Source organism: Hyphopichia burtonii (genome assembly GCF_001661395.1).
Source record: "Hyphopichia burtonii NRRL Y-1933 unplaced genomic scaffold HYPBUscaffold_5, whole genome shotgun sequence".
NCBI classification, from domain to species: Eukaryota; Fungi; Ascomycota; class Pichiomycetes; order Serinales; family Debaryomycetaceae; genus Hyphopichia; species Hyphopichia burtonii.
In genome coordinates, this window is record NW_017963732.1 from 120,895 (window position 1) to 133,611 (window position 12,717).

General features: G+C 31.6%; 9 protein-coding genes across 9 annotated transcripts; 4 read left to right on the forward strand and 5 right to left on the reverse strand.

The window, feature by feature from the left end:
- Positions 1-16: 16 nt before the first annotated feature.
- HYPBUDRAFT_12029 (uncharacterized protein) lies at positions 17-575 on the reverse strand (the record flags this gene model as incomplete). Its single annotated transcript, XM_020219234.1, has 1 exon — positions 17-575. The coding sequence occupies exon 1, from the start codon at positions 392-394 to the stop codon at positions 17-19; it is 378 nt and encodes a 125-aa protein (XP_020075386.1). The 5' UTR covers positions 395-575.
- A 625-nt stretch (positions 576-1,200) lies between these two features.
- SGA1 (glucan 1,4-alpha-glucosidase) lies at positions 1,201-2,799 on the forward strand (the record flags this gene model as incomplete). The annotated part of the gene is made up of 1 exon (XM_020218821.1): positions 1,201-2,799. The coding sequence occupies one exon, from the start codon at positions 1,201-1,203 to the stop codon at positions 2,797-2,799; it is 1,599 nt and encodes a 532-aa protein (XP_020075387.1).
- Positions 2,800-2,921: 122 nt separating this feature from the next.
- On the reverse strand, positions 2,922-5,354 carry HYPBUDRAFT_6732 (putative ATPase; the record flags this gene model as incomplete). The annotated part of the gene is made up of 1 exon (XM_020223603.1): positions 2,922-5,354. The coding sequence occupies one exon, from the start codon at positions 5,352-5,354 to the stop codon at positions 2,922-2,924; it is 2,433 nt and encodes an 810-aa protein (XP_020075388.1).
- Positions 5,355-6,371: 1,017 nt separating this feature from the next.
- On the forward strand, positions 6,372-7,233 carry NCE103 (carbonate dehydratase; the record flags this gene model as incomplete). The annotated part of the gene is made up of 1 exon (XM_020219235.1): positions 6,372-7,233. The coding sequence occupies one exon, from the start codon at positions 6,372-6,374 to the stop codon at positions 7,179-7,181; it is 810 nt and encodes a 269-aa protein (XP_020075389.1). The 3' UTR covers positions 7,182-7,233.
- Positions 7,186-7,925, reverse strand: HYPBUDRAFT_140502 (uncharacterized protein; the record flags this gene model as incomplete). Its single annotated transcript, XM_020219753.1, has 1 exon — positions 7,186-7,925. The coding sequence occupies one exon, from the start codon at positions 7,923-7,925 to the stop codon at positions 7,221-7,223; it is 705 nt and encodes a 234-aa protein (XP_020075390.1). The 3' UTR covers positions 7,186-7,220.
- A 1,400-nt stretch (positions 7,926-9,325) lies between these two features.
- Positions 9,326-9,835, forward strand: HYPBUDRAFT_6735 (uncharacterized protein; the record flags this gene model as incomplete). Its single annotated transcript, XM_020223604.1, has 1 exon — positions 9,326-9,835. The coding sequence occupies one exon, from the start codon at positions 9,326-9,328 to the stop codon at positions 9,833-9,835; it is 510 nt and encodes a 169-aa protein (XP_020075391.1).
- Positions 9,836-9,955: 120 nt separating this feature from the next.
- SYN8 (syntaxin) lies at positions 9,956-10,699 on the forward strand (the record flags this gene model as incomplete). The annotated part of the gene is made up of 1 exon (XM_020219236.1): positions 9,956-10,699. The coding sequence occupies one exon, from the start codon at positions 9,956-9,958 to the stop codon at positions 10,697-10,699; it is 744 nt and encodes a 247-aa protein (XP_020075392.1).
- Positions 10,700-10,761: 62 nt separating this feature from the next.
- HYPBUDRAFT_125633 (uncharacterized protein) lies at positions 10,762-11,154 on the reverse strand (the record flags this gene model as incomplete). Its single annotated transcript, XM_020219341.1, has 1 exon — positions 10,762-11,154. A coding segment is annotated over one exon (393 nt), but the record flags the coding sequence as incomplete, so codon positions are not given.
- A 102-nt stretch (positions 11,155-11,256) lies between these two features.
- HYPBUDRAFT_153230 (uncharacterized protein) lies at positions 11,257-12,319 on the reverse strand. The gene has a single exon (XM_020221433.1). The coding sequence runs from the start codon at positions 12,304-12,306 to the stop codon at positions 11,314-11,316; it is 993 nt and encodes a 330-aa protein (XP_020075394.1). The 5' UTR covers positions 12,307-12,319; the 3' UTR covers positions 11,257-11,313.
- Between the last annotated feature and the right edge of the window lie 398 nt (positions 12,320-12,717).

Below are 12,717 nucleotides of genomic sequence, written 5' to 3' on the forward strand. Positions count from 1 at the left end.
ATATTTAATACATAATTTACTTATTCTTAATCCATTCATTATATAATTTTCTTTTTTCTCGAAAATTAATAAAATCAATTCTATTTTCAAATTCTTCATAATCGTTAATTCCTAAATTATTAATATTTTCCATCGATTCGTTCATCTTGATTGGATTCAAGTACTCATCCCCTTGTTTAATCAATTTATCTTCTTTTAAACTAATTCTGGACTCATTTTTAATCGATTGGATACTGCCCAAGATGAAAATCACCAACCCAATTAGCAACTCAAAGACAATATCGTAAGGTAACCCGGTGTGGTTCTTGGATGCTTTGATGAATTGGTGGTACTCAAAGGACGAATACGCCGCATGAAGCACCAATATGCTCCCGGTTAGATACAATAGGCCCATCCTGCTGAGTAACTAGTACTTGTCAATTGATGATTCTCAATATAATCAAATATAACCTGTAACACCACAACCTGTAACACCACAACCTGTAACACCACAACCTGTAACACCACAACCTGTAACACCACAACCTGTAAATGAAAAATAGTAAACTGCAATAGCAGCACAACACGCAAACGGCCTGCTTCAATCTGCAAATGCTGCTTTTTTTTGCAGCAAATGTTATCGCATCACACCCGTGCACCACCGGCCACCCCCAATGGGTGACCCTTAGCCCCCTTACAAATGAAATTATGCTGTCTCCAGCAATGTTGATTCAAGTATAAATGTTACTTAATCCTATAGCATTATTGGAATAATCCCAGGTTCCTAATTAATACAATTCCAAAATAGTGACCAAATCAATAATTAAATTAACAACTCAGTCATCAACCCCGTCACCAAATCAGAAATCAATTACCAAATCAGTCGAATCGGTAATACGCCAAATTTCAATCACGCTTCGTTGCCCCTCACAAAAGTTGTTGATTGGTGCATTTACAATACCTTGAAACCCGTTGTTACCCCAGACTTTGCTCTTGCTTTGATCTTGTTTGTTGACAAACGTGACTCTATTTCATCCTTCAGTATTGCAGCCACAAATATCAGATATAAAACAAAAAAAAAAAAAACTGATAAAAATAAAGAGAAAGCCATTTTCACAATCATATAAAGGTAAACATCCTTACCCCAGATTTATATATATTTGTATATATTCTACCTATACTAGTTGATTTTCAGTTATTTTCAGTGTATTCACTTAGAAGATGAAGTTTTTCATTTTGTTAATTTTTTGGTTGTCAGCCATAAAAGCTTTGTACATTCCTCGTTCGTCCGGGTCTTCATTTAGTTGGTCGGGCTTTTTACCTGGTGTTAGTTGGATCGGGATCAAGGATGCTAGTGACGATCAAGAAGCATTTGAAAACTGGGTGCTGAGTCAGTCAAATATCTCGTTTAACGGGATTTTGCAAAATATTGGTGGTTTGAGTTCCATTCTTAGCAGTAGTGAAGTCAGTTATGGGGTTGTTGTTGCTTCTCCTTCTAAGACCAACCCAGATTATTTCTATCAATGGACTAGAGATTCTGCTTTAACTTTAAGATCGTTGATCTATTGGTTGGACGACCATGGGTTTCCTTCCAATTCAGAAATATCCAAAATTGTAGAAAGTTACATTGAGAATAACTACCACTTACAAAGATTACCAAATTTTTCTGGAGATTTCAATGATGTTACCAAGAAATCTTTGGGGGAACCAAAGTTTCATACTAACGGTGAAAGTTTTAACCAAAATTGGGGTCGTCCTCAAAGTGATGGCCCTGGTTTGAGGATTTCTACTATATTCAACTATTTTGAATTATTAAATAAGTATGGGAAATCAATAACTAATGATTTTTTGAAAAATGATGCAAATATTTATTTTAAAATTATTAAATTTGACTTGATTTATATTATTAATAATTGGAATATTAACAGTTTTGATTTATGGGAAGAAATCAACTCTAAACATTTTTTCAATTCAATCACTCAATTAAGAGCTTTAAAAGATGGTATCGCTTTAGTTAAAAGATACGAACCCCATAATGAAGATTTCATAAAACAATTATCTTCAATTTTTGATCAATTGAAAAATTATATCTTAAATGATTCCGGTTTTACCAATCCTTCAATTCCTTATCTTGTTGAAACTCCTCCTTTACTAAATTCCGGTAAAAGATCAGGGTTAGACGCCGCTACTTTATTAGGTAGTATTCATTCTCATAATTTAGAAAATTCAATTAGTTATGAGGATATTCCCTTTGATGTTAATAATAATTATATTTTTAATACAGTTATTTCAATGGTTTCCGATATGAAATATAGATATCCAATCAATCATGATAAAATTAGATTTAAACAAAATATCGGTGTTGGTTTAGGTAGATATCCAGAAGATGTTTATGATGGTTATGGTTCAAGTGAAGGAAATCCTTGGTTTATTTCAACTGCTACTGCTGCAGAAATCTTCTATAAAACAATTTTTAAATATATCAACAATAAAGAAGATATTTTGATCAATAACTCAAATAAAGAATTTTTCAAATTGTTTTTCGATGATGAAATGAATGAAGATGAAGATTTTAAAATCCCCTTTAATACTCCTGAATTTAATCGTTTGATCAAAAGTTTATTAAACTACGCTGATTCCTTCTTGATCATTATTAAAGACCATGTTGATTCTCAAAATGGTGACATTCTGGAACAATTTAATAAATATCATGGTTACATGCAAGGTGCTAATAAATTAACTTGGTCATTTTCTTCATTTTATAACTCTGTTAGATGGAGAATTAAAGCAATTGATTCTATAAATGATAATTTAAATTAATTAATAGACTTGTTCCCGTTTCAGTTCTTCTGGTGATTCTTTTTTTCCTCTACAATCTCTTTGATTTTTTTTTTTAAGCGTATATATATTTCTATAAATATTAACTAGATAATACATTATACTTACTTTTCCATATTATTTACAGTTTCAAATACCGTTATATTTGGGAAATTTTGATTTTGATTATTTTGATAAATTGATTCATCCCGACTTGTTAACTCTAAAATCTCTTCATCGGTTAAGTAATTATCCGGTATTGATTTTTCAGTATTTATGTCATCATCAAAGATATAATTGAAGTCTTGAATACTGGATTCATTGTTATCATCAGATTCACTTATGAATTTTTTACTTAACGAAATTAATTCACTTATTGTATTGGTATTGTTTGGATCATTGTTCTCACTTCTCTCTATAAAATTATTAAATTTGAATTCTCCCATTTGTATAATTAATTTTTCTAAAAATCTTTTACTATAACTTTTTGAAATTAAAATTTCTTCAATTGAATTTCTAACCAAAAATCGGTATATTTTAACTGGGTTTAATTGACCTATTCTATGAACTCGATCAATTGCTTGTAAATCGACTTGTGGATTCCAATCGTTGTCTAGTAATATAACGGTATCTGCAGCTATTAAATTAATTCCTAATCCACCAGCTCTTGTTGATAATAAGAAAACTTGTTTATTATCTTTCAAATCATTAAAAGATTTTATAGCATCATCACGGTCTTCTTGCATCGTAGAACCATCTAACCTACACACTTCAATTTTTTGATAATCTAACCAATCATGTAATAAATCTAACATTTTGGTAAATTGAGAAAAAATCAAGACCTTATGATTAAAAGGAAGTAAATTTTTCAATAATTGATTTAAGATTTTTAATTTGGATGAATTTTCAAATAAAATTTTCATAAAGATACCTTCTTTTTCCTTGGTTATTTCATTTGGGATAAATGGTTCATAATAAATATAAGGAGACGAACAAATATTTCTTAATTGCATAACAACGTTCCTTAACGGTAGAAGTTTAACTTCTTTAAAAATCTTATCGTATAATGAATTTAATAAAGATAATTGTTGTTCTTTCAGCGTTAAAGGAGCATCAGGTGTATCATCAATTTCAATGACTTCAACTTCGAATTCATCATTTTCATCGGCATCTTTTAACGAATTATATTTCAAATTTCTTTCACGTTTAATTGAATTTTTATCGTCAGTCGATTTAAATTTAATATGTAGAAATTCTTCGATAACTTTAGTATCAGGAAATAAATCATGATGATTATAAATGATGAATTCTTTTAAATAAACTTCAACCAAAGTTTGAACTAAATTATTATTAAGGGCGTTTTTATAAATTTTTTTTTGTAAATTACTTAAAGGGATGTGAATTAAGTATTCTTTCTTTGGAGGTAAATCTTTGATGACATCTTTCTTTAATCTTCTTAGTATGAAAGGTTTTAAAATCGTGTGTAAAGATGTTATTAGATTTTCTTGAATTTTTAAATCCAATAGATTTTTATCGTTATTATCACTTGAGATTTGATTTGACAAATTGGTTAATTCATTGAAGTTGAACCATTGTTCGAATAACTCTAAATCATGGAAGATATCAGGTAAGATGAAATTAAGCAATGACCATAATTCACCCAAGTTGTTTTGTAAAGGAGTCCCGGTTAATAATAAACGATTTGAAGTATTTAATCTTTTCAAAATTTTCATTAATAAACATTCATAATTTTTCAAACGATGACCTTCATCGACAATTAAGAATTTCCAATCATTAATTTTATTGAATTTATTAAAATCTTTAATTGATAATTCATAAGAAGTTATTATTACATTATTTGATTGACACACTTTATTGATATTAATTTTTTTACGCTGATTTTTATCACCGATATATTTGAAGACATTAACTTTGGGAGCAAATTTCTTAAATTCATTGCACCAATTAGAAACCGTTGACAATGGAGCCACGATTAAAAATGGGCCATTAATTTGATTTTCCATTAGAAAACAAAGTAAGGAAATGCATTGAATGGTTTTACCCACACCCATATCATCAGCCAAGATACCATTTAATCCATTTTCATATAAGGTGGTTAACCATTCCAAACCGTCTAATTGATAATCCTTTAAAGTTCCGCCCGATAATAACTTTGGTTGTTTTTGGGTATGACTAGTTTGAGATGATTCAATTATTGATTTGGTTTTAGTTGTGGAATCCGAAACTTTATTCGATAGCATTGATAAGACATCGTTCTTCGGGGTTTTATTTTTCTTTTTGGAGCCCTTTTTCTGTTTCTTCTTAGGCGGTTCTGCTGGTTGTTGATTTTTCTTCTTATTGAGAGTGTTTTCCAAGATATTATCTAGAATAATTTGGGAATATATTTGAGACTTCTTGACCAAGTTATTCAAACGGTTGAGTTTATCGTCGGTGGACAAGTCATTGAACTGTTTTTGTTCTTCTGTCACCGGATCCTGATTTTGTTGGATGAGCTCAGACAAATCGGGGCTCTCTTCTTTGGGTGGGTCCTGAGTCATCTGTGTCTGGTGAGGAAGATATCAAGACAGGCGTATAAGAGAAGAAGTAAGAACCAAAGGGAAGAAGCAAAGAAACAAGTAGCTAAGGTATTGGGCGGCTAATACCCGCCGGTGATCCAGTGATGATATGGTGTACGGAGCTGAAAAATTGAAGAAATCGAAAAAAAGAAATTAAAAACGCGGTCACGTGATATCTCAAGCCTCCGTACACCTTATTCCCGTCACGTGGCGGCCCGGGGAAAGAAAGAAAAAACGAAAGAAAGAAAGTGAGATTCCTTTTTTATGGTGTACCGGTCTTCTCCGCAGTAAAATATGTCATCTCGGTGATCTCACCGGGCTTCCTGCATGCGGACCCAGCATCTAATTATGCACGTTGAAATACGTAATGATAAGACCCAACCATTTTGCAAAAACGTTGATTAATCAACAGGTTGTTCAAATGGTATGTAATCGATAATACATTTCCCCGGGATGACTCAAAGATATTCTGGATATATAAAATAACCTTATATTAATCCACTCGGAAAAAAAGGGCACCCAAGTATACGGTGAACCCTAACGAAAATAGAGTTGTTCCAAAAAAGACGAAGTTGCTAAAAAGGAGTTTTTCCAAGGAAAAAAAAAAAATAGAAGATAATAAGCATTACCAGAATATAGGGACCAAAGAAAAGTTTTGAAGTAAGATAAAGTGGCTATTCATTATTTAGGTTATTGTTTTGTGAATAGTTTAGTTGTATGAATAAGTATTATTTTTATTATTAATTATATAATTTTTTTTTTTGTTTTTTTAGGCCTTTTTTTTTTTTCTTTTGGTGGGTCTTTTTTTCGGTTGGATATTTTTCTCCGTTTTACAGTCAAATACTTTTTGAATATTCATATAAATAATCCAGTAAATTTCAGTAAAAGTTGTTAGATAAAAAGGTATTCAAAGTGTTGTCGTTATACAAGAGTTGGTTCCCCGTTAGAAAACCAATCAATATTAGTACATTACTCAAATTCAGTACGTCAAGAATCATCATGGGTAGAGATAATATATTACAGTACCAATTAAATCATGATCATGAAACTGATTTAAGTACTACACCACCAGATGAAAGATTGAAACAATTGGAAATACATAATCAGAAGAAGGGTCAAGTATTTAGAAATGATAATTTCCCCTTCACATTATCTAAAAACTCTACCAAAGAAGATTTTTTGAATAATAATCAATATTACGTTGACTCGATTCATCATAATCACTCCAATCAAATATTTGAATTAAACGGTAAAGGACAGTCCCCCCACACGTTATGGATTGGCTGTTCTGATTCCAGAGCCGGTGAATCTTGTTTGGCTACCTTACCGGGGGAGATCTTCACCCACCGTAACATTGCCAACATCATAAATTCCAATGATATTTCAAGTCAGGGGGTGATACAGTTTGCGGTGGATGTTTTGAAAGTCCGTAAGATTATTGTATGTGGACACACTGATTGTGGGGGTATTTGGGCCTCGTTAAGTTCTAAGAAAATTGGCGGTGTTCTTGATTTGTGGTTAAATCCAATTAGACATACTAGGGCTGCGAATTTGAAATTATTAAATCAATATAATGATAATCCAAAGGAAAAGGCAAAGAAATTGGCTGAATTAAATGTCATTAATTCTGTGCTTGCATTGAAAAGACATCCATCTGCTTCGATGGCTTTGAAAAATGGTGATATCGAAGTTTGGGGGTTAATGTATGACGTTAGTACTGGATTATTAAATGAAATTGAAATCCCCAATGATGAATTCGAAGATTTGTTCCATGTACAAGATGATGTTGAAGATAATTTAGGTCATTAAACTTATATACTCTATAATATATATATATATATACTTTTTCTAGGTATTTTCCCAATTCAAGTTGAATCTACCTTCGGGAATCTTATACTCTTCAATTGCCTTCAAGACTTCATCGGCGGTTTCTGCCACTTTAATAATTTCTCCATTTTTTTCACTAACAAATTCATTTTTAATTGCATCTTTAATAAATTTTAAGAAATTATCGTAAAATCCATTCATATTGAATATAACAATTGGCTTATTGTGAATATTTAATTGAAACCAAGTAACTACTTCCATTAATTCTTCTAAAGTTCCGTATCCTCCTGGTAATGCAATAAACGCATCGGCTTCTTCGCCCATCATCTTCTTTCTGGTATGCATGTCTTTAACTAAAGTAGTATGGCCGTATTCTTTCAGATCGGGAATTGGGGTTGAGCCATCATGATTATCAATCGATGACTTTAAATGTTCGTTGAATTTCTCATCATCAATTCTTTCTCTTGAAATCAATGCCGACGGAATGATTCCATGAACGTATCCTCCGTTGGTAGCACATCCTCTTGCCACCGACCCCATAATACCAGTTGATCCTCCTCCGTAAACTAACCCCCAGTTTCTTTTAGCTAATGATTTACCTAAATCATTAGCATTTTTAGCAAAAATTTCATTATTACCAAATGAAGATCCGCAAAAAACACAAATAGTTTTATCTGGTTTAGTAGTATCGTTTGGTTTATTGGTAACGTAGTCAGTAGTTGTCATTATTTAATTTTGATTTATTAATTAAATGTCTTGTTAACAAAAGTGGAATTTGATCATTATTTATACAACGTGAATGAATTTTTCCATACCGCGGGGGGGCCGACCAATTCGCAGCTCCACGAACTTACCTCCACTACGGACCACCACGGAGTATCAACAACTACAACAACTACCAGAACAGTATTGGAACCACCGAGAAGGCCGGATTGGTATTCCATCCTTGTGTTCCATGCCCTTGCTCTCCACTCATTCCACTAACTATCCGCTTCTACATTTTATATTTTGTGTATTCTCTGTCTAAACTATTCTATCTTGTATTGAATGTTCTTATCTATATTCTGTATTGTATGGGATGTTCTAATCTATAACCTATATTCTAATCTAGATCTTTCTGGGTTAATGTGTTCTGTAGTATACTCTAGTGTCATATGCTGTATGCTACTCGATACTTTCATTCTATATTCTGTCTATATTCTACTCCATTCAACATCTATATACCCCGTTCTTTATATTCTACTCTAGCCTACTCCATTCCACTCCATTCTACATTCATATTCTAGTTCATGGCCAATACTGAGGTTCGTGTTCAATGTTCTAGGGTAAGTCCAATATTCTGTATCCCTACCTTATTCCATTCGTACTACATTCGAGTCTATCTCCATACCTGCATTTATTCGATATTTTACTCTATTTTCTATTCAGTATTCTGTGCATAGTGTATCTCCATTCTACATGTATTTTCTATTTGTTCTCTTCTATTCGGGAGTCTATTCTTCTTTTTTCAAGCTATTCCTATCTTCCATTTGGTAATATAAATACTTTGACCTACTTATTTCATACAATCTGTTCATTCAATTCTATATACTATACGTTTCTCCCTATACATTCTGTATTCTCCGGGATGATTTTGCAACCGAAGTAAGCCACCGTATCGGTTTTATTCCCTGAACATCAATCGCCTCCATATTTTGTATTGACACGAGAAATAGTAATGGTTAACCTACAACCTTCCAAGACCATCTACAATAGAAAATAGTACAATATATAAGATACAAATAAGTATACAATATATATACAAATGGGTATACAATATATATACAAATGGGTATACAAATAAGATACAATATATCTACAAATAAGATACAATATACATATATATACAATAATTCAAGTATACAAATACATACAATGAAGTGTTTACACGCGAAGGGGTTCCTTTGACGATTATTTTGATATAATCGCGTTTATCGCATCAGTACATCAAAGAGGCTGCTAATATGTATAATAACTAATATTTAGATAAATGTAGAGATTAAGCGATTAAAAATTCGTGTGTCTTATATATATAACTAGAAAAGATCGTTTATGGAGAAAGGCATTTCACCAAAAAATCAAGCACCATGCTGGCAACAAAAGATTTATTTAATCAATTAGATGATTTATTTGAATCGATAAATTCAAGTCCAGAAACAACGTATACTAAATCAACAACTAATGAATCAACAAATTCAACTGATATAGATGAGATTTATGATGATCATAAGTCGATTGAAACAAATAATACTTCAATCTATGATATACATGAAAAAAATGATGTTAAATTAAAAATGTTGAATAATAATTATAATAACGATAATTTAATGATAATATTAGATTGTTTAGAAGATATGATAATACAAGAATCAAATCAAATTGAAAATGAATTGAAATATCTTATAAGTGATCTTTCAAATTTGAAATCTTATAATACTTATAATATACCAATGAAATTAAATTTTTCAAATAATTCTAAAAAAAAAAATCTCATTTTAAATGAATATAAACGGTCTTCAATAAATTATTCAATAAGAAATTCAATAATATCCGATGATTACTCTTTAAGATCTTTCAGTTTAACGAAATCAAAATAATGTCTCTCTTTTTCAATTCTATTCTTGTTATTATTATATATAGACTAATACTCCCCTTTAATAAATTCTTAATTTTTGTATGTGCGAAAAAAGTTAGTTACTCCTTTCTTTTATATGATAATGTCAGTAAAAGATATAAAACAATCCCTTTTGAAAGTATCCAATTACTTGGAAGTATTGGAAACCCAATTAGATGAAAGAAACCGTTTGGTATCCATACTAAACCTTAACCCTAGTTCAAATGATAATCTTGAACTAGTCTCAAATTTAGACCGGATAAAAAAAAATTTAAATTACTTACAAAATGATATAAATAACTTGAAAACTCCTTCAAATGACTTGGTAAATGAATTAACCAAACTAATAAACTTGTATAATACAAGTCTAACCAATATAGTTGATTGTTTTTTCGATATAAATGATTATAAATTAGAAGTAAATTTGAATTCTCAAACAAAATCAGTTAGATTTAAAGATGACGATAACGAATTAAGAAATGAATTAATGGGGACTCAAAAATTTCAACCGTATCATGACGATGAACAAAGTCTTGAATCAATATCCAACCATGAGTTTTTCGCTCAACATCAGCAAACTATACTACAGCAAGATTCTCATTTAGACTCTTTACATGAATCAATTCAGTTTCAGAAAAATTTGGGCCATAATATTAACTCAGAACTCGACGATCACATAATCTTGTTAAACGACTTGGAGCAAGGCGTGGACTCGTCGCATACTAGACTAAATCAAACCCATAGAAGATTAAACGTATTTAGAAATAAAGTTAGAGAAAATGGTAGCTTAGTCACTATTATCATATTAACGGTAATTCTAATTCTTTTATTGGTTGTTTTAAATTGAATATATACTAATATATAAGATTCTTAGTTTTAAAAGTTAAAATCATCATTATCTTCTTCTTCTTCTTCACTGAAAAACCAAATGAATACAATAATATCCCCATATACAATCAACCCTCCAATTATACTCATAATCATTGACCCCATTTCAATCAAATTAGTATGATACAATATAATTGGTAATGAAACCCCACTGATAATCAAATATCCAGTGATAAACTTACTCAACTCCTCGATGGAACTTGGACTATTGTTATGATCATTATTAAACATTAAAAAGTCATCCCGATTATTTTCAATTGATGATGATATTATATTGGGTAATGGTGCTATCAAAAAAATTAATATAACCCATAATGGCTTCCAGTTATTATATAATGCACATGATAATAAAATTAACAAAAACCCCGACGCTAAGAAAGCTGATAAGAATATAATCTTATTCAATGGATTCATGCTGGTAGTTAGACTGATAGTATTAGGGTTATCCCTTTGTAGTTTTCTGTTCACGCATTAAGTCTACATCAGTTTTTTTTTTAAAGTTTTTTTGGTATTTCACTGGCTCACTATAAAATTATAAACAATTAAAATCATAAAAACTCCCGATATGTACAATTAATCCTTTGACCAAAACCATCCTTTGGAGTTGGCATTTCCGTGGTCAACACTCTCGTTGACGTTAACCCATTCCTTGGACCCAACGGGTTTACTCTTGGTGATGTTCTTTGTAATCGAACTACCATCATTGAAAATTTCTGTCTTGATTTCATTCAAAACAATTTCGTCATCAGTGGTATTCATACTAGATTGTATTGATGATGAAACCACTTGTTTATCTTCGATATTTGTAATTTGTCTTTCTTTGAATGCTTGTCTTTTCATTTCTCGTTCTCTCTTAACGTTTTCATACATGACATTCTTCCAACTTAAATAAGCATCAAATTTTTTAAAGAAGGTTCCTCTATTACCCAATTCAATCACGTCTTCGTTACTTGCTCCTTTCTCAGTTACCGCCTGTTCAAAATCTTCTTTAGTTAAGATCTCGTCCGGTTTGTATTGCTTCTTATAATTCAATAACTCATTGGGCACTTCACGATTGGGGAACAAACATCTCCAATACCCTTTGGAATCCCATACTGATTCCCCTTCTTTATTCAAGCATTCGTTATAATACCTTGCGGATGGTGCTCCGTATGAATAGTACCCATACGGAGTTTCGCCGCTTCTAAACCCGCGGTGGAACCCACCCCATGGTCTGAATCCAAATCCAAACTTATCTTCTTTGCATCCTGTTCTATCTTCGTAAGGTTTAGAAATGAACTCTTCAATTCTTGGGCTCAAATCGGTAATCATTGATTTGAAACTATTACTAATATCCTTGATGTCCTCCTCGTATCCTGGCTTCTTATCAGAACTCTCATCAAATAACCAATCGAGCGTCATTTGTTTGGCTCGGTCATTGATATCTCCTAAGATCCCGCCAGTGTGATAAATTGTTTTCTTTGCAATCTCATTAAATCGATCGGTGAATTGGTCAAAATCTTTTTCCCATTCACCCACTTGTTTATTAGAATCTGTGTCGTCAGATTTATTCCCACCAAAAACCATTGTAACTACTCATGTATAAATAGCTGGATACTAAACTACAATTAACAAGAATCACCTTCTTTATATTCTTTTTTTCAAAGGGGGCAAACCGTCAGGGGCAAGAAGATTCGAGAACCGAACCTCCGGAGATGGGGCTATTTTGCCACTGCAGGTCACGTGTACTCATGTCTGGGTCGGGAAAAACTGCAAAAAAATGGGTTGCAAATACAATTGGGCCACTAATACTTACCATATCTATTAAATAACTGGATAGACAAACCGGTATACTAAAAGCCGGAGAAATACTAAAAAACAAAGACTATTGAGAAATAAGGAAGATTAAGGAATAGGGAGTATTGAGGAATAGAGAATATTGAATGACTAAATATATTAAATAATAAAACGAGAAAGAAGTAGATACGGATAAGAAGT

Excerpts from the sequence above, each read along its gene's own strand:
- HYPBUDRAFT_153230 (XM_020221433.1), bottom strand. The coding sequence starts at position 12,306 with ATGGTTTTTGGTGGGAATAAATCTGACGACACAGATTCTAATAAACAA.